Source organism: Vespa crabro, chromosome 14, assembly GCF_910589235.1.
Source record: "Vespa crabro chromosome 14, iyVesCrab1.2, whole genome shotgun sequence".
In the NCBI taxonomy this organism is placed as follows: Eukaryota; Metazoa; Arthropoda; class Insecta; order Hymenoptera; family Vespidae; genus Vespa; species Vespa crabro.
In genome coordinates this window covers 3,909,351-3,931,642 of record NC_060968.1, presented here as the reverse complement: position 1 = coordinate 3,931,642, position 22,292 = coordinate 3,909,351, and the positions used below count along the sequence as shown (strand labels likewise).

Below are 22,292 nucleotides of genomic sequence, written 5' to 3'. Positions count from 1 at the left end.
AAAACAGAAAAGAGAGAGAGAGAGAAAGAGAAAGAGGGAGAAACAAATTTCTTCGACTCGGCGTGATAAAAGTCGTATAAAGGATTGAAAGTTCTTCATTTTCTCTCTCTCTCTCTCTCTCTCTCTCTCTCTCTCTCTTTCTCTTTAAACGAAAGTAGAGAGTAATCTTGATTATAATATTATTATTAGTATTTACTAGTGGTTTTAATACTAGTAGTAATAATATTAATAATAGTAGTACTATTTATTAGAAAATGGTATTTTTATTTTGTACGCGGCAAATCGCACTCCTTGGGAGGGTTCGTTATCTCAAGAAGATCCTTGAATCCCGTTGGATTGCGAACGACAAAGGAATAAATTGTTTTCGAGAAATCCTCTCTTGGCTACTGGGATCGGATCTCTTGCTAATAGCGACCATCTTCTGTCTGTTCTCTCTCTCTCTCTCTCACTCTCTTTGTCTCTTTCTTTCTCTCTTTCTCTTTCTCTCAACCACAACCATCCATACCCATCCCTACGCACATAGGGGGCCACCAAGTATACATATACATACTACATAAACACACAGATGTGCACACGCACCATACACACACACACACACACACACACACACACACACGTGAACGCACATCTATATATATTACTCTTTCAGATATGAGTGTAGTAGTATGAAGAAGAGAAGAGTTCTGCTGTCTTCTCTCAGATTCGTCGTTCTTCTCTTTTCAAGAGAAAACAGGAACGAATGGAGAACATAGTGAAACTGCAAAGAGAAAGAGAAAGAGAAAGAGAGAGAGAGGAAAAATATATATATATATATATATATAGAAGTTGTGCATGTACATCGTTCATACACGTATACATATACGCATTGGAAAGCTGTATGTATCTCATTCCTGTGACAAGAAGAGAGAGAGATAGAGATATATAAAGAGAGAGAGTGAGAGAGAGAGAGAGAGAAAGAGAGAGAGAGAGAGAGAGAGATGGAAAAGGGTTGAAAAGAGATGGGGAGACTCTCGGGAGACGAGTAGGTATAGGTGAGGCCTTTGTAGAAGGTCCGATGGGCGTGGTGACTGTGACGGTTTTCGTCCAATGGGAATTCAGGATCCTCCTGGGTAGAAGGACAATATACACCAGGCCACTTTGTGTGCGATGGAACCTATCCACCTCTAACGACAAAGAGCGCGAAGTCGAACGTCGAATGCCATCCGGAGTAGTCCCGACGTTGGGTGCAGCCCTCTTCCTTCTTTTCTCTTCTTTTCTTTCTGTATTTCTTTATTTCTTTCTTTTTTTCTTTCTTTCTTTCTTTCCTTTTCCTTTTCCTTCTCTTTCTCTTTGGCTTCCATCGGAGAATACGAAGACGACATGTGCGATCGAGTCCATGGACCTTGTCTTAGATCCAAAACCGATATAAAACATCGATTTACTTAATAGCTTGATACATTTCCTTTTTGATTCTGATTTAATTTATTATCTTTCATTATTTATTTTGATTTTGATTTTGATTTTGATTTTCTTTTTCCTTTTCTTCTTCTTCTTTTTTTTTTTATTATTCTTTTAATTTTTAATTATTTATACAACTTTATCTCTAATAAATCTCATACGCTATTGTTATATTCCTTGCTTATTCTAGATTATACACTGGACGCGTTTAGATGTAAATTAGTTATACATGATATATATATAAATTGATAGAATTGTAGTTAGAATGTAATATGAAATGAAATGGCGATTAGATATTTGTTTTCTTTGTATGCGTGTATTTTTTCATTTTTATTCTTTTTTAAATAAAACTTATACACACAGTAACATTATAGACAAGTTTCTATAAAGATTTATAATTTTTGAAAGAAGAAGAAAAAACGTATGCACGCACACATAAAATTAAATTATTATCGATATAAAACGAAATTTTTCTTTTCCTTTTTTTTTTTTTCGTTTTTAATTTTTAATTATGACGTTTAATTAAATAAATAAAGATATGATTAAGAATGATGAGTAAATGAAGATGTTATCGATTGACCGACAGAGGCATACACGGATATTGATGTAGATGTTGGATTATAAATATATATATATATATATATATATATATATATATATATATATATATATATATATATATATGTATATATATAAATCGATATCGAGATATTATACATTTTAAAGAGCATCATGGAAGATGATCCTTCTATTATTCGTAGACAACGACATCGAACAATGGGAGCTTGTTAGCGGTGCAATTACATACGGTTGCGCGGCGATTATATGGTTCCGAACAGTGTTGCAAAGCAATTACACGGAGCTATCGTGTACAGACCGAACGTCGCTTATCACCGAGCCATTTACGAATATAAAACGAAAGGATGTGAAGGGCCGATCTTAACAAAGACATTCTCTCTCTCTCTCTCTCTCTCTCTCCCCCTCTTCTTTCCCCAACCCTTTCTTTCTCTCTCTCTCTTTCTCTCTCTTTCTTTTTCTCTCTCTCTCTTTCTCTCTCTTTCTTTTTCTCTCTTTAGATCGATTTAATTAATGCATCTAATTTCTACATTCTTATCCGTGTTAACAATAATGGGTATATAATATGTTCCTTTTCATCTAATCAATTCCATCTATAATGTTCAAGCGTACGATACAAATGCTTTTAATTAGATAATAATTTTAGTTTTAACGATGATTAAAACCTTTTATATATATATATATATATCTCTCTCTCTCTCTCTCTCTCTCTGTTTCTCTCTCTTTCTCTCTCTCTCTCTCGTTCTTTCCTCCTCTCATTCTTTCTTTTGATTCAATTTAATTAATGTATCAAATGTTCTTCATTTTTGTTCCTTCTCTCCCTCTCTCTCTCTCTCTCTCTCTCTCTCTCTCTCTCTTTCTTTTTTAATCTCTACACGCGTTAACGATATTAATAGGATTATGTGTTTCTTTTTTTTTTTTTTCTTCTTTCATTCTAATCAGATCGATCTAATTTTTTAACGCAGACATAAATGCTATTAATTAGTGAGGTATTGTAATTTTAACGATAATTACGATTCTTCTATTATCTTATTTCTTTTGAATTTAATTAGTGTATAAAATGTTTACTTTTCTTTTCTTTCTCTCTCTCTCTCTCTCTCTCTCTCTCTCTTCTTCTTCTTCTTAAATTTCTATATGCGCGAACAATAATACGAACGTAATATATATTTCACTCCGTCTAATCAGTTCTATCTATATTCCTTTTAATTTACGTGTAAATTGATTTTAATTAAAAGGTATATCAGTATTTGATAAAAAAAATATAATTTTTCATCTCTCTGTCTCTCTCTCTCTCTCTCTCTCTCTCTCTCTCTCTCTCTCTCTCTCTCTCTCTCTCTCGGTTGAATTTAATCAGATCATCTACTCTTTTTTTTTTTTTTTTTTTTTTTTTTAAATTTATATCCATGTTAACACGTTAATACTAATAACACTCGATCTAATTTTACATTTCTTTTAATTCGTTTTTAATTTGAAATTTGCTTTGACAATAATACAAAAAAAAAAAAAAAAAAAAAAAAAGAAATTCATTTTTTTTCATTTCCGTTCAGTCAACATAACTATGCGAGCATATAATTTTTCATTGGAACATCTCTTTATCTATCTTTTAGTTCTAAACAATGAAAATTATTTATATATCGTACGTAATTGGTATGACTAATTTAAAAAATTTTTTTTTTCTTTCACGTTCTGATTAAAACAAGAACAGTTCTCTCTCTCTCTCTCTCTCTCTCTCTTTCTTCCTGTTTTGAAATAAAAACGTACAACATCCAAATCTGCTTTTATATTCTTTGAAAACGTATGTTTGTCATTTTTTATCTCAATCTGTTCTATAATTGAATTTAATTAGTATACATCCATGTTTAACTTAAAAATTATACACTCAATAGATAAATTTCATTTCTCTTTGTGAGAAACCATGATTATTGTGTACGTATTTTAATTACAAAAAAAAAAAAAAAGAATAAAAATTAAAAAAAATAATCGCTTTCGTCTTCTCCTTTTACATTAAACATCGGTAATATTTTTTCATTACATTATAATATTTTGTTTTGTTTTTTTTACATCTCCTACGAATTCATATTAGCACGAATATAATTTTTCTAACTATTTATCTATCTATTTATCTATTATAATAAATTATTAAAGGGGAAAAAAGAAATGTCGAAAAGGAAAGATCAATTTGACTGTCAGCATTTTACGTCTCATTATATTTTCTCTTTTCCGTTCTATTTTAATTAGTTTATATCAGAACGAATATAATCTAATTTGTCCATCTATTTTTTCTAAGTCATTACAGAGAAAGAGAGAGAGAGAGAGAGAGAGAGAGAGAGAGAGAGAGAGAGAAAGAGAGAGAGAGAGAGAGAGAGAGAGAGAGAAAGAAAAAGAGAAAGATATCGAAATCGAAATATCAATTTGATCTTAGACATTTTACTTCTATTTTTTCGCATTTAATCGGTCCAATTATAATTACCACGAATATTATCTATTTATCTATTTATCTTTCTAAATTATTAAAGAACAAAAAAGATATTGAAATCGAGAAGTTCAATTTGTTGTCTCAGGCATTTCACTTCTGTCTCTCTCTCTCTCTCTTAATTACGACATTGTATTAATCGAAACTGTATCTTGATTGGAAATTGAAAAAGTATTGCCACCCACGATTAAACTCGATCGACATAGTGACGCGTCGAACAGGAAGGAGAAAGACGAGTCGAAGAAACGAAGAAAGAAAGAAAGAGAGAGAGAGAGAGAGAGAGAGAGAGAGAGAGAGAGAGAATGAAATGAGAAATAGCTGACTGTGTGTAATGGTAGAAGATGGAAAAAAAGAGAATAAGGATGAGGAAGATAGGATAGAGCGAGAGGATAAGGAGAGATGGAGGGAGAGAGAGAGATAGAGAGAGGAATCCGGTACCTACCGACGGTGGTCTCATTAAATGCAACCTCGTAACGCGACTACGTAATGAGAATCGGTTAATTAGTGCCGAGATGTGGGGGTGGCTTCGCCTACACCTAGAATGCATCTCGCCCGACCATGTTCTTATTCTTATTCTTATTCTTATTCTTCTTATTCTTATTCTTATTCTTCTTATTCTTCTTCTTCTTCTTCTTCTTTTACTCTTGTGCTTTTTAAATGTGATTAAGATAAAAAGTGAAAATAAAAAAAAAAAAAAAAGGAAAGAAAAGGAAAAAAGAACCAAAGGAAAGGTTAATAGAGAAGGATGAAATTGGGAACAGAAAATAGAAAAAGAGAGAGAGAGAGAGAGAGAGAGATTTTGTTTGTATTATTCTTTATGTATACGAAATTATTAATTGTTATATATTTAATAGATTGGTAAGACGGGTTAGATGGATAAATATTACGATATAAAAATATTATTCGATGAGATATATGCAATATTTATTCATAATAAAAAAAAAAAAAAAAAAAAAAAAAAAGAGTAAGGAAAGAAAGTGAAGAGTTTTTACATAGAAACTTAATAAAAAGAAAGAGAGAGAGAGAGAGATAGTATTAAAATGTAAATGTTAGAAATAAATGAAAAGAAGAATGATAGAATATTCGTTGTTGAGCTCATAAAGATATTGTGAAATAAAATAGATGCAAATGCGCGTAAAAGGGTAAGAGAAAGAGAGATTAAGATGAGACGTAAGTGCAGAAACTAAATAGAAACGGAAAGACAGATATAGATATAAATATAAATATAGATATAGATATGGATAGTTATTTATTATGAACAAAAATATTAGGCAATAATACGGATACAATGTGCATAATAAAAAGAGAAAGACAGAGAGAGAGAAATAATGGAGATGCAAATGCATGAATAAAATGGAAAGAGAAAGATAGAATAGGAAAGTATCGACTAGAAAAAGAAAGATATATATATATATATATATATAGAGAGAGAGAGAGAGAGAGAAAGAGAATGTGGTTGATAGTTCCTATCACGTGACTAAAGTGCATATAATGATGCAGTAGAGCGAGAGCAAAAGAGATGGAGATAGATATATATATAGAAAGAGTGAGAGAGATAATGAAAGAGAAAAATAGAATCCTCGTGGTCGTAGGCGGATGCAACGCGACATCGAGGAGACGTTCTCTAGGACAATGGAAATTAAAAATGCGCTTGAAAAAGAGAAAGAATGAGAAAGGAGGTGAGAGTATATTCGGATTTTCGCGTTCCGATTCGTTTTCCACGAGAGATTTTTATATCTATACTTTCTCTCTCTCTCTCTCTCTCTCTCTCTCTCTCTCTCTCTCTCTCTTTTCTTCTTCTCTTCTTTTACCAGTTGTCGACAGAACAATACACCCGAGAGTTGTGCACCGATGCGCGCTCTACGACGATGTTTTCACATTTACTTGGTGCAACCGGAAGAAATACTGAGAAAAGAGATAGAAATAGAGATAGAAAAGGAGAGAGAGAGAGAGAGAGAGAGAGAGAGAGATTGCAAACACGAGAAGAAATGATCCTCTCTCTTAGTTGAGATCCTTTTCTGTCTCATTCTATACTTCTTCTTTATCTTCTTCTTGTATTTTCTATCCTCCCTTACTATCTCTCTCTCTCTCTCTCTCTCTCTCTCTCTCTCTCTCTCTCTCTCTCTCTCTTTATTTTCACTGCAGCTCCTAACGCCCTACCCCCCTCACTTCGTTCCTCTTTCTCTCTCAACGAATTTGTTTCCTCTCGAATCCTACTCGACTACATAGATTTCTCCATTTCTCCTATTTGCCAGTTCGTGTTTGTCCTTCCGTTGTTAACAGATCGATAATAATAATCCGGTATTTCCACCATGATACCAAGGATATGAGATTATTAGAATATATCTATTAGATAGTTCTTTTACGATTTATTCTGATTTTATTAATACTCTTAAAATTGTAAATAAAAGAAACGCCTTGTTTAAATTACGAGAATGAATATATATATATATATATATATATATATATATATATATAAATTTTTTTTTTAATTAGAATAAAATTTAAAATATAATAGAAAGAAGTGATTTTTAATACATTTCTAATACGTCTAATGTTCTAATATCTTTACTATATATACATACATATATATATATATATATATATATTTTTTTTTTGACGATTATACTTTTTTAGTCGTCTACTAAGATCCAATATAAAAAGTATGACATGTAAATAAAAGTTATAAAAAATATTAGCCATATGTATGAATATGTACGACGATTGTATAAACGAATTCTTATATTTAATTGATCAATCGACGAACGATCGATTTTTTCATTTTCTTTTTTTCTTTTAAAATTTTAGCCCAATCGAGAAACAAAATCATATCATGAAATAACCAATAGAATATCGCACGTAGCTTAATTACTCGATATAATAAGAATAATATTTAATGACGTCACTTATAAGCGTCCATCATTATTAAGTTTAAATTAATAAAAATGTTTTGCCAGAACGTTTTACTCGTGTCAATAAAAAAAACAGGCTTGGCATTTCGTTAGCGTCGTTCAGTTAAACTCGCTCGACTCTTCTCGTGCTTTTAGAAATGGCTCGTGAGTAAAGCACATCGAAGAACACCACAACGTTAATGAGACCTACGCTCCGATTTCATTTTGATTTATCTATCTATCTATCTATCTATCTATCTATCTATCTATCTATAGTTTGATAATGATAATCAAATTCGAATTCGAATTCAATGGATCGAACGTAATACTTCGTTATACGTGAAATTCTATTCCTTTCTATTTTTCAATATATTATTTTAATGAATAAAATGATATCAGACATCTTATATCTATCCCCATCTTAACGAAAATAATTAAATAACAAATATTTCGTTTCTCTACTTTTTTTTTTCTTTTTGTAACTTTTTTTCTTCTTTTCTTTTGTTTTTTTTTTTATTGATTCTCAATTAAGACGATTCGAAGAGACAGTAGTAATAAACTTTGACTTTGTAATTAAAGTTAATAAAAAAAAAAAGGAAAAAGAACAAGAAAAAGATAAAAAAAAGGGACAAAAGAAAGCGAAAAATCTGTCTTTTTTTTTTAATTAAAAAATAAACACAGAAGAAAAATATTTATTGGTAAAATTCTATCGGAAAGTATTTCGTTCTAAACGTTCGATTGGAATACGCACGATGAGTTAATAAATTAAGTGAAAATTAATTTTCATTTAATGATTTTTATGTCACCCGTTAGAAAGGGTTCGTGTCTCGAATAACTCCCGAAAGTCAGAGAGAGAGTTGAACGGTTTCCTCGTTATTCGAACAGAGGGTGCCACCGGTTTCGTTCGACTATAATTCTAAGGGGGAGAGAATTTCGATTCGGCGGGCTACTCAAACATTAATCGGGGAGACGTAGAGAGAGACCGGATATGATCGATTTTGTTCCATAAGAGAGTCGTCACCCTGTCGTGAACTGTGAAGGGAGAAGGAGGGGGGGGAGAGGGCAAGGGGAAGCGAGTTAGCGAGACGAAAAGCGGAACGTGAAAAACTCGTTCTATTTCTATGTGACATTTGTTAATAAGAAAAAGAGAGAAAAAAAAATAAAAAGAAGAAGAAGGAAAAAAAAACATAAGCCAAAACTTCAATTTTTTCCAAATTAAATTAAATTAAAATTAGTTACAGAGCGAGAGAGAGAGAGAGAGAGAGAGCGAGAGAGAGAGAGAGAGAGGGAGGGAGGGAGGGAGGGAGAGGTGCATTCTTTTTATTATTTCTAATTTTATATTAAATTAATTTGCAGATATATCATTTGCAATTTAATTAATATAAAAATTACATTAAAATTAATTTTTGTTAAGAGAGGGATATGTTATATTTTTCATTTATTCGGATAAAAAAAAGTAAAAGTAAAAATAAAAAAAAAAAAAAAAAAAAAAAAAAAAAGAAAAAAAGAAAATAAAAAAGAAGCACGAAAAAGAATGGGAAAAAGGAAAGAAAGAAAATGGAGTTAAATAATACTTCGAGAAATAATAGTACGTTTTAAAATACTCGACCGGCAGAGGCATCGTTGTTGAATCGTCAGCAGTGGCTTGTGACCGGTAATTAAGACAATTAACGGTCATTAATTACCATGTACTTGCATATATGAGGTAAAAGAAAGAGAAAGAGAGAGAGAAAGAGATGAAAAAAAAAGTAGGGAGATAGAGAAAATGAAGAATTTTTTTTCTCCTTGCGTGGTAAACGTTTTCTTGGTAATATTAACGTTTCAAACTTCCGTTTCCGTAAATTCTCTCTCTTTTTTTTTTTTTTTCTTCTTTTTAATTCTTTCTCTTTGATCCATAAAAACGTTTCAAAATTTTCTCACCTTTCTTTGCTTATACATTGAATTTTTTCCTTCATAATAATATTCATTTGTTTTTTTTTTTTATAGTGATTGTCAACCTTGCATTATACAAAAAAAAAAAAAAAAAAAAAAAAAATTATATACATTGAGTTGACATCGACAACAATTTCACGTTGAAATAGAAAATTAGTAATTCAAAATCAATGAAAGAAAAAAAAAGGTAAGAGAGAGGGAAGAAAAAAGAAAAGAAAGAAGGAAAGAAAAAAAAATTACGTGGCAACCTAATAAATTTAACGAACATATTTCTAAGTTAAATCGAACGAAAGTATTTCTCGTTAAAACGATTGACAGAACAACGGAGATAATGAAATGCGATTAAGTAGAACGTAGATAAAATAATATGAAGGAAATGATAACACGATATTAAACAATTAACATTAATTATTTCATCCAATGAAAGAATGAAATGACAGAAAGGAAGAGTGAAAGTATTTTACAAAAAATTAAAAAAAATAAAAAAAGAAAAAAAAAAGAAAGAAAGAAAAAGAAAAAATATCGTTAATAATTATTTTTCGTAAGAAATAAAAAAGAAGAAAAAAGAAAAGAAAAGAAAAAGAAAACAAATGGCAAGAAAGAGAGCAACAACAATACGATAATCGTAACACAGAAAGAGGATAGAAAGATAAATAACGGCATTTACATACACACATATAAAAGATAAAATAAAATAACAGCATATTAAAAAAAAAAAAAAAAAAAGAAAAAAGAAAAAAGAAAAAAAAAATATATATATATATAACGATTATCAAAAGATAAAAATAAAGAGAAATATAAAATCAAGTATAGCAACTAAATGAGTATTTGAGTGTGTGAGTGAGTAAGTAAGTAGTGAGTAGTAAGAGTGTGTGTGTGTGTGTGTGTATGAGTAAGCGAGTATGTGTGAGAAAGGAAGAAGGGTAGAGGAGAAGGAAGGAAGGAAGGAAAGAAGGAAAGAAAGAAAGGATATGGCGGCGTGTAATGCATGTATATAGCCAGGCAGAAAGAGAAAGATAGATAGATAGATAGATAGATAGATAGAAAGAGAAAGAGAGTGAAAGAGTAGATGGAAGAAGGGTGGAAGGGAGGGAGAGTGAACCAAGAGCGGCTTCTTTGATCTTACTCACACGCTCCGTTAGAAAAAGACATACACATTCTCATAGTGTACAGAGAACACGTATTCTCTCTCTCTCTCTCTCTCTCTCTCTCTCTCTCTCTCTCTCTCTCTCTCTCTCTCTCTCTCTCTCTTATTTTCTCAGTCACTCTCACTCTTTCTTTCTCATACATACATATAAATTTCGGTAGAATTCGCATCGCTTCTATGCCTATCTTCCGCAATGTTCCAATACATATTCATGATCGGTGGAATCATGGACCAACCAACACACACACACACACACAGACATCACACACCAAACACACATATACACATACATACAAACAATTATTTCTAGTGAATAATATATATATATATATATAGTAGAAGGACAGCAGTAGCCAAAGCAAGTAAAGCACCTTTTGTTTAACTTTCGTGTGCACGCATATTGTGCGTATGCACGCTATAAATTTGTATACCATTATGTATGTGTGAGTATATATATGTGTGTGTGTGTGTGTATATATGCGTATGGGGAAGTGCATATGCAGCTTAGAATGCACAGGAGAAGTTTCTGCACTTAACTAAGCGGCTCGACTACCGATCGTTCTATCTCTCCTTTCTCTCTCTCTCTCTCTCTCTCTCTCTCTCTCTCTCTCTCTCTCTTTCTTTCTTTCTTTCTCCCTCATTGCTTTAAACCCTTTTCTTCTTATTTGTTTAAGAAAGACAGAGATAGAGAATGTCTATCTCGTTTCTCTTCGTACGTTTCTTAAGAGCATCCAAGTACTGTTTCTCTACTTTAAAAGGTAAAAGAAAAAGTTTCAAGAAGCTTTAGTATGTATGAAATATATATATATATATATATATATATATATATATATATATACATACATAGAGAGAGAGAGAGAGTGGTGTATTATATTAACGCGTATTAATACGTGTTAAATTTTAATTATTCCTAACGAATAAAAAAATTGTCATTTTCTCATTTTATAGATATGACTTATCGTATTTAAATTTGTTGGTTTGTTTCTTTTTTTTTTTTTGTTTTTTTTTTGTTTTTTTTTTTCCCATTAATTTGTTCTCTTCATTAATTTATTTTTGTTTCTTTCTTTAGCACCATCAATTATTATCACAGATCACGTATTAATATTATTTATTTTATCGTCATTCTTGTGTATCACATTTTGCGATTAAAATTTAGTTAATGTTAAAAAAGAAAAAATTAATTTCATGTCTTTCATAGAAATATATAAAATAAGGATTATTTTCAATTTATACGTTTGATTAGAAAAAAGAATAAAAAAAAGAAAAGAAATATGGCGAACTAAGTAATAATTTTGTTTTGTTTATATATATATATATATATATATATATAATAAACACGTATTATTAATTGTTATTATTATTTAATATTAATTATAATATTGAACAAATTTTAAAGATATTTACAAAACATTTATCAACGTAGTATTAAATATGTCAAAAGAAACATTTATACATGTAAAATAGTAGCAATGATACAATATCGATATCTATATAGCATGGATTTCACGCGCACGTTTAAATCATGCTATAACGGATTAAACTCTCCATTCGCGAGGCTTTGACTTGGCCCGATCGCAATTCAATTGCGATTCGATTTTCAATTCGACGTTGGACTACGTACGAAAGGTCACTTTTTAGCCGTCAATCTGTGAACGAAAGTTGACAGCGGCTTCAAATTTGTTAACTACATGGTGTGCTGACGAATAGAAAACAACATCTGCGCGATTCTATCGAGGTTTTATATGAAACGAAACAAAACCGAGTAAAAGAGAGAGAGAGAGAGAGAGAGAGAGAGAGAAAAAAGGAGAAAGAAAAACAAACAAACGAAAAAAAAGGGGGGGAAAGACAAAAAAAAAAAGGAAAAAGAAAAAAAAATTAAAACAGAAAAAAGAATTGAAAAATAAAAAAAGAAAAAAAAAAAGAATAAAATAAAATATAAAACTTTGAAAAAAAAAGGAGAGAGAAAAAAAATAAAACATTTCCGAACTGGCCAACTAGTTTGCGTTAAAAACGAGAGAGAGAGAGAGAGAGAGAGAGAGAGAGAGAGAGAGAGAATCGGTCAGAAAAAACGATTCCGGCGATTTAACGACGCGCCGAACTCTCTCTTTTTGTTACTGTTATTTTTGTTGTTAACTCGTGGCAAGTTGTTGCTCATTTCCCTCTCTCTCTCTCTCTCTCTCTCTTTTTTTTTTGGCCTTTTTGTTCTTCTTTTTTCATATTTTATATCACAAAACGTCGACGTAAACGTCGGCGATTGGACAAAAAGCAAGAATACTATGCTTTTATCTTGCATCTTTTTTCTTTTATTTATTTATTCGTTTATTTACTTTCTTTTAATATCCCTTCTTTTTTCATAATTGATTTCGAAAGAAATTTCGAATTAACAATTTCATACGATATTCTCTGTCTTATAAATAAACGTAATAATCATACATATATACGCGAATATTGATAAATTTATAAAACTATGGCGATTAGAATTGCTCGAAGCTTGTTATCGTTATTAATCTTAAAATGGGGGGTACTCGTTTGATATTTTTCAAAAATTAAGAAGAAAAAAATTGTCATGTTGTTTTTTTCTTTTTTTTTTTTCTTTTTTCAAGCAACGTTTGACTTTCTTGTCTTTTTTCTTTTTTTTGTAAGACGATGTCATAAACAATTGTTAAAACATTGCTATTTTTATAACAAGTCGCGTGACACAAGTATTCTCTCTCTCTCTCTCTCTCTCTCTCTCTCTCTCTCTCTCTCTCTCTCTCTCTCTCTCTCTCTCTCTCTACATGTATATATATATACATTTATTTATAAATTAAAATTTTTTCATAATAATTACGAATACTTCGATCAATCGTAATTAAAAATCTTTTATAATAATTAAAAATACGGTAATCAATCATAATTAAAAATCTTTCTCGACAATAATAGATTTTAATTAGTAATAAAAAATGTTTCAATGTTTCACATATAATAATCAATCATGAGAGAAAAGTCATATAAAAAAAAAAAATATATATATATATATATATATTGTAAAATATCTATTATTATTATCCATGATCTTACGGACACGTACAAAAGATATACATAAAATCATAAATATTTTAGACTTCTCATGTGAATATATACATACACATGTACATACATACATATACATATAAACACACCCTATCGTAAGTAATCCCCATGAGATGCATCGACGCGTATAGAAGGAAGATAAGGAAGGAACTCTGAAAATGCGTTCGCGGAAAGGAAGTTCCATTGGTGGCTGGCTACTGCTCGATCAAAGGATCGAAAGGATCTGAGAGAGAAAGAGAAAGAAAAAGAGACAGAGAAGAAGAAGAAGAAGAAGAAGAAGAAAAACAAGAGGAAGGAAAAGAAGAAGAGGAAGAAGAAGAGGAAGAAGAAGAGGAAGAAGAAGGAGAAGGAGGAGGAGAAAAAGGAGGAGAAGGAGGTGGAGAAGAAGGAAGAGAGTGAGTTCGTATAAAAGAAGGATCACGAAGGAGCTGGAGAACGTTCTGGACCACCCGAGAGAGAAGTTCAGAAGTGGTTGGGAAGTTGCGGCGCCCAACGTGACTTTGGGGGGTCTTCTTATCTTCCATTTCTTATGCTGAACCATCCACCACCTCTCTCTCTCTCTCTCTTTCTTTCTCTTTTTTTTTTCTTTTACATTAACTTTTATGACTATATACACATCTATCCTTTATCATTAATTAATATGATTATATGCATTTATTTTATTAATCCATCATTAATTTATGTTTCTAATAATTAATATGAAATTTATATATAATTTGTTTCTCTCTCTCTCTCTCTCTCTCTCTCTCTGTCTCCCACTTTTTTTTATTGATCTAATTTTTCTGAAGTCTCTTAAATATACATTTATTATTTTCATCTTTCTTTCTCTTTAAACTTGTATTAATTTTAAACTAAGTTCTGTATCGTCGTTGTTATTATTATTATTATTATTATTATTATTATTATTATTATTATTATTATTATTATTATTATGAATATTATTATTATTATTAGTTACTATAAAATTATTTGTCAATTTTCTCTCTTGACCTGGACAATTCAGTATTATTCAATCTCTCTCTCTCTCTCTTTCTCTTTCTCTTTCTCTCTATTTCTATTGACTCATTCATATTAATTTCGCACTATTACTGTTCTCAATATACTTTAATTCTTATTACAATTTATCATTTAAACAAAATTGTATTGAACGAACTAGTATAAAAAAAAAAAAAAAAAAAAAAAAAAAGAAAAAAAGAAAGAGAGAGAGAGAGAGAGAGAGTAAAGAAAAGAAAATTCTTCTAACAATTACCAAATTTTTACATATTTCACGAATAATTTCCAAAAAAAGAAAAAAGAAAAAAGAAAAAAAAAGAAAAAAAGAAAAACAAAAAATATCATAGAAAAGAGCAATCGTTAATTAATATAAATAAATCTTATATTATCTCCATTCCAACGAATTCTTTTCTCAGTTAAATGTTCCTCTAACGGAATTCGAACGAAAAGATTCGCGAAACTATCCAAAAGAAAGAGAAAGAAATAGAGAGAAAGAGAGAGAGAGAGAGAGAGAGAGAGAGAGAGAGAGAGAGAGAGAAAGAAAGAGATCGAAGAACAGTAGCCCTGGAATGGTGCAGGGCTACCCGCAGAGCACGGCTACTTGCTGTGGCAGCTTCGCGAAGGAAAAGACAAAGGAGGGCCCACGCTTTCATCCATGCCGACATTAAGGTACCTACCGTATACGCCCTTTTGCGACACAATAAGGTCCGCATGCGGGTCCAACGGATCTCACGTCTTCCACCTATATACGCATACGCACGCTTTTCTTTACAATAAGAGAGACTCTCTCTCTCTCTCTCTCTCTCTCTCTCTCTCTCTCTCTCTTTCTTTTTCTGTTCAATCTTCTCTCTTTTCCTCTCCCTCTTTCACCCTCTTTCGTTTCGTTTAATTTTTATTTTTTTCCTTCTCTTTCTCTCTCTCTCTCTCTCTCTCTCGCTTTCTCATGGGAGATATTTTATCATCCGATAAAATCGTTAAATCAACATCAAGAGGGAAATAGAGTATACTGATATTCTCTGATATATGTATACGTGTGTATGCGCGTACGCGCTTATGTTTGTGTGTCTGTGTCTGTGTGTGTGTGTGTGTATCTATCTATAGTAGAACAGCTCGTTTATGAAGTTTCGCGACGATAAACCGCAGCTAGGAAAATTGCCGAGCGAGCGACGCCCGGCGAATAATTGATTATGTGGGAGACGATGGTTAATGGGGCCAATAATTTATAAATCGATCCGATGTGTAGTATGGAATACCGATGGAAAATATTTTCCTTCCTTGTGCGAATTAAAATGATTATGTGTATATATATATATATATATATATATATATAAAATAAAAAAAAAGGAAAACAAAAGGAACGCGTTCCTGAATATTTCCGAAAAATTCATTACATAATGATATAAAAGAGAAAAGAAAAGAAATCGAAAGATTAAAAATGGTTAGATATACGCGTAAAAAAACGCGTGAAACAATATGAAACTAAATAAAATGAAATAATGAAATACTTAAAATAAAGGAGAAAGTTTCTATAGAGATAAAGAGAGAGAGAGAGAGAGAGAGAGGGAGAGAGAGAAGAAAGGTGATTGCATGCTGAAGGTATAATACAAAATGGCGACGACTCGAAGACTATGGGAGACACAATGTATAATTCTACGTTCGCCGATAATTATTATGACTTTCCAAGTTCCTTTGCTATATTACAATAGGCACTCCACCTCCACCTCCTCCTCCTCTTGCTCCTCCTTCTCTATTTCTACCTCCACATTCACCTTCACTTCCTCTTTTTTTTTTTTGCTACCGGTTATATTCCAAACTTCTCCTCCCTCGCGAGAGCGGCACCAGGTAAAACGGTCTTTCTTCTCTTTCTCTTCGTCCTTTCTCGACGTTTTCATTCGACAAAGACGAGGACGATGACGACGACGACACGACGACGACACAACGAACGACAAAACGAACGACAAAACGACGACGACGTTCGCCAGTAATAATAAAGTGACATTAGCAAGCATGCGATCCCGCGATAAACTTTCCAAATTTATTCCTCTTACCCTCTCGATGTCGTCGTTTCCCTTTGCTAGCGTTAAACCAACTCTACCATATCAGGCTAAATTCGTCGCGAGCTTCTTAAATAATGTCTTGTAAATGTATACCATTTCTTATCAAATTTACACGCGATTTTTCTTTTCTTTTTCTTGTTTTCTTTTTTCTTCTTCTTCTTTTTTTTTTTTTGCTCATGTTTCTGTCTATTCGTTCGTTTTGTTTTCTTATTTTTTTTCCCACCACCCTTTTCGTTTTTTTGTTTTTTTTTTTCCCCCCCCAAGTAAAAATCATCAACGTAATGATTTATTCTAGCGACATTATTGTTGTATTGTGTATATTTTGTAGGAGAAGAAGAAAAATACGAATTATTATTTTTCCTTCGAATTAATGACGAAAAAAGAAAAAAGAAAAAAAGAAAAAAAAAAAACAAAAATAAAAAAAAAAGAGAAAGGAAAAATAAAATTCCCTAGTGATCGATAAAACAGGAATCTACGAATAAATTCTCATTCTCATTCTCTCTCTCTCTCTCTCTCTCTCTCATCGTATTACATAAAATGTCAAACGGTAGGATTATTATTCAAGAAGGAAGGGAACTAATTGGATTCGAATTAATTTGAGTAGGAAAAAAGGAGAGTAAGGACTCGTGGCCTCTTTTTACAGAAAGCGGGGGGAGGGGGTGGCAAGAAGAGGTGGAGGAGGAGGGTTAGGGAGGTGGTACTGGTGGCGGTGGAAGGTAGAAGAGAAGGAGAAGGCAAAAGAAGAAGGAAGAGAAGAAGGAAGAGGATGAGGAAGAGGAAAGTAAGCGATAAATCTCGCGACACCCCTACTCGTCGAGCGAGAATCTTATCGATTAAACTACCAGAGAGTCTCGGATGGGAAAGAAAGATTTTCCATTCTTCCTCGAGCACCTAATTTATGCGACCTCTCAAACATCGTCGTCGTCGTCGTCGTCGTCGTCGTCGTCATCGTCGTCGTCGTCTCCCCGCTTGCCTAAGTTTACAATTTCGCGGCTAGCAGTACCACTCGACCTCAGACAGAGCGTGACGGTGGCCGGGTTTTAAAGCATAAAAGAAATTATAAGCTGGTAAAAAGAAGAAGAAAAAAGAAAGAAGGAAAAAAAAGAAAGAAAGAAAAAAAAAAAAAAGAAATGAGAAGAAGGATAACTCAGGTGGCCCCGAACTATGGTGACACAGTTATATCTGCCTATTACAATCGTTCGTACCACGAACCAAACGAGGGTGCTCTCTTTTTCTATCCATTTTTATTTCCCTATTTCCATTCTCTCATTTATCTAATTATCAAAATTGTATGTATCGACTCACTAAATAATAATATATATATATATATATATGTATTATATTCTCTCTTCAGATTGTGTCAACTTTGCGAGGATATGAAAATAAATTTTATTCAAGTGGGTAGGTACCAACCTGTACCATCGTATTCTACTTATATCATTCTAATTTACTATCGTCTCTTGTAGATTCAATTATTTTTTTCCTCCCTTTTCCTCTCTTTCTGTCTTTTTTCTTTTTGTTGTTGCCATTGTTGATTGTTGTTGTTATTCTTGTTGTAATATCTCAATAATTTTTAATATTTCTAATTATTTCTTTTCCTCTTTTTCTTTTCTTTTTCTTTTTCTTTTTCTCGTTTTGTTTCTTTTTTCTTTTTTTTCTCTCTATGGTTAGAATTTCAACATCATGCCACCTAATATTTTACGAATAATTATATCATCCAATATCATATGCATATTGCAGGAACATTATACTTGATAATATTTTTCTTTTCTTTTTTTTTTTTTTTCAAGTATTAAATCTTTTAAAATATTTTCTTCTAACACTTCATGAACATTATATTGTTTAATACTAAATAAACAACATTGTATCCTACTAATACATTTTTATATATTTTTCACGTAACGAAGCTTCACATTTTTTCCATACTCCTTTTGGATAAAATTCAATATGTAATTTTTTTATTTATTTTTTTATTTTTATTTTTTTTTATATATATAAATAATAATAATTGTTTGATACGAGAAATTCATCGGATGATTGTGATTTGGTATTTCGATGTAAAAAAAAAAAAGAACATATATATATATATAAATATTGCAAATAAGAGGGAGAGAGAGAGAGAGAGAGAGAGAGAGAGAGAGAGAGAGAGAGAGAGAGAGAGAGAGTGAAACACGCAAATTTGACGTTAACGTCGGGGAGCGTTTAATTTGACGTGAGCCTCGAAATGGCACGCGATCGTTTGCCTCCCGAATGTTTGCAATGCTCCAGACTCCTCGTCGTGAACGCTGCGTGTTCGACGGATTAAATTTCGAGCCATTATTGCACCATAGCGATTTCGTTGGTTCGATCACGTACCATTTACTACATGATTCGCATCTATCCTATTTTATTACGAATATATGTATATATGTATGTATGCACGTTCCTTCATATGTATATATATATAAACTATTGAAATTTTTTCTAAATAAATTTGACTTTAAAAATTACTATAAATGTAATATTAAAAAAAAAATGAAGATGTATATATATGATATATATATGATATATATATATATATATATATATATATATATATATATATATAAAAAGATAGAATTATGTTACATGATTAATAAAAAAATTAATTATTTAATTGAAATAAATATTCGTTTACTGTTACTTTCTATCTATAGGCTTAGAAATCGATGATGTATAGTTTATCGAGCCAATTAGGAATAATTTAGAAGATATATAGAGAACACGAGTTATCTATATATAAACACGACATAGTCTTAGAATATTCTAACATTAATGTACTTTCTTTCTCTTGTATGCATCGACATAAAATAATAATAATAATAATAATAATAATAATAATAATAATAATAATAATAGTAATAGTAATAAAAAAGAAAAAGAAGGAGAAAGAAAAGAAAAGAATTATTAAACAAAATATCAATATTTTAATTTAATAATTAATTTAATGAGAAAAATTCTATAACTATGATATACTTTGGCGACGTTCGTGAACTGGTACCATGACGCATATCTCTAACCGAAGTCTACTCTAATTGTTTAGAATTGCGCGAAATCGGACGACAATTAGCTGCATGCATGCATGAACGTAGCAGACGAACTCAAAATTACCAACGATGGTACATAAGGGCCACCATTAAAGGGGAAACAAACGATTTAATAATTCAAATTAATATGATGAGAGTAAAAGAGAGATAGATAGAGAAAGAATGTCTATCTAATTGGACGATAGTTTTCTTCACTCGAGAACAAAGGAGGAGCTCGTTAATTTATAAGACAATTACGAAGAACCTACCTATGTACTTTTAATTGTGCTTTTGCTTTTTTTCCTATTGCTTTTTCTTTTTTTAATTCTAAATTTAAAAAGATTTAGATCGTTACTAGATTCTCCATGATATTCGATAATTATTAAATTAATTAGTGAATAAGAATTTTTTTTTTTAAATATTATTCAAGTTTTTTAAACGTTAATGTAATTTGTTAAACTTTAACGAATAATAAATTGCTTATAACAGTAAAACGAATTAGTTAGATTGTTATTAATATATGGTTTTAGTATATTCACTTACTACTGTAGGTGTCTTGCCAACCCAGTACACCGCAAAGTAAAGCCAAAGTTTTTCCACTACCGGTAGGACTTTCAAGTAGACAATGATTTTCTTTTGTACAGCTTTCAATGAGCTTGAATAAGAGAGTAATAATTATATTAATTTTAATTGTTTTCCTCATAATATAAATCAAATGATAAATTTATTATCGATGAAAAACTTACTCTATTCATCACAGCGAGCTGACAAGGGTACGGTTGGACTGGAAATTTCACTTTACTACCAGCAATGACTAATTCATCTTGCATTACATCTGTTGTCTGAAGTTCTTTCATTTCAACCATATCAGAAATAATGGGTGGGCTAGGATTATTGAAATATTTAATCGGTGTCTCCTCATTCTTCGTAAACCTTTGTCGTTCAGATACCTTTCTTATTTTGGATTCTTTTATCACCGATATAGGAACTGAGTTATCAAAAGCTGTAGACATGTCTTTACTTTTATCATTATTACCATTTTGAGAATCTGAACTTAATCGTTTTTGTTTCTTCCAAGGAAATAATCCCATTCTTGTAGCATGAGAAACACAAGAGGCTTGAGTAAAATCATCAGATATATTAGAATCTGTATCTGTACTTATATCAAACACATCTGGTTTAGCTTTCTCATTGTTACTTTCAGAATTTACATCAGTGCTAGTAGTTTCTTTAACAGAAGACTGTTGTTGTTGCAAAGCAGATAATTGATTTAAATTATCAGAATCATTGGAATCTGATTCTATGCTTATATCAAGAACGATTGGTGTTTTCTTCTTATTGCTATCATTAGGATTTAAATCGACGTTAATAGACTTTTTAACTGTAGAATGTTTTAAATTATTGCGTAATGACAAAGGATTTTTTATTTTTTCTCCTTCAATAGAAGACTCGTCAGATGAGATTTCAAAAATATCTATATGAAATCTCTCTTTGTCATTCTTTGATTTAGATGAATCCATTCTGTAACAATACATATATAGACACATAACATTTTAACACACATAGAACATACTTTGACAACAATCTTAAACCTAACCTCTATTTAATTGTATTAAATAATATAAATTACTAACTCAATATCGTAGTAGAACCAATCTTCGATGTAAAACTTGATTAGATGATAAAGTAACGTAACAATAATGGCAATAATTATCAAAAACACATGCATCGATCTACGATGGCACGAAGATTAAAATTGAAACTCAGATCTTATGATTATTAAAAATGACAATACATTTATTCACTATTATTTCCTTCTATGAATATTATTGTCGTATAACCTACAATTAATTCCAAGAAATATCAGAATAAATGATGTGATACAATAGATAAGAAATATCAGAATAAATGACGTACCGTAAAGCTGGTGATTCCTTCGCGCCACGTTACTCGAATCATACACGTTTTCTCTGATCGAAACAAAAACACACGTGTTGCGCTTTGGGCACCTCGAGTGATCAACGTTATTAACCTTTATCGTACATTTTTATTATCGTACGCCCGATATATAAAAATAATTATGAATAAAATAAGAAGAACGCTGGATCACTTGAACGATAGGAAAAAACTACAGGAATATTAACTAAAAATAATGCACTATCGTCCTTGACGTTCGAACAAAGGAGGGGGCTCACGTGACCGATCACGAAGATTCCTATTGGTCGTAGATCATACGCGGGAAATATTCATCAATTTAGTAATTACTTCGTACGTATTCCTATGAAATATAAAACAATCCAATTAAAATATTTACAGACAATTAATTTATCACGATTAATTTTCCTTTTTCTTTTCCTCATTTTTTCTTTTTCTTTTTCTCGTTTCATTAGAATCGTACATTTAATGGTTAGAAAAGAAAAGATTTCGTTTTGTTCATTGTCCAAGGAAGAAAGAGGATTCCCTGTTTTCTTTTCTTTTCTTTTCGTTCAATTTTTTTTTTTTTGTTTGTTTCTTCTTCTTCTTTTTTTTTCTTTCTTTCTTTTTTTTTCTTATTTTTCTTTTTCTTTCTTTCTTTCTTTCTCAACGATTTATGCCCGAGAACCGGGTAAAAGGGGGATTTCAAAGTAAAGAAGAAAATTCTGATTCCAGGCTCTTCGAAATTTTGTTTTG

The 22,292-nt window shown here is 31.2% G+C and overlaps 1 protein-coding gene across 3 annotated transcripts in view; it reads right to left on the bottom strand.

The window, feature by feature from the left end:
* Nucleotides 1–21,767, bottom strand: part of LOC124429134 (Fanconi anemia group J protein homolog) — a 66,312-nt gene extending 44,545 nt beyond the window's left edge. For 2 of the 3 annotated variants that reach the window (XM_046974009.1, XM_046974010.1), the window contains exons 1-4: nt 21,540–21,767; nt 21,257–21,463; nt 20,369–21,143; nt 20,166–20,277 (exon numbers count right to left, since the gene is read on the bottom strand). In XM_046974009.1, the coding sequence (XP_046829965.1) occupies nt 20,166–20,277; nt 20,369–21,143; nt 21,257–21,351 (982 nt within the window). In that variant the 5' untranslated portion in view covers nt 21,352–21,463; nt 21,540–21,767. The remainder of the gene's footprint in view (nt 1–20,165; nt 20,278–20,368; nt 21,144–21,256; nt 21,464–21,539) is intronic. The other variant, XM_046974011.1, reaches the window with a different exon arrangement.
* Between the last annotated feature and the right edge of the window lie 525 nt (nt 21,768–22,292).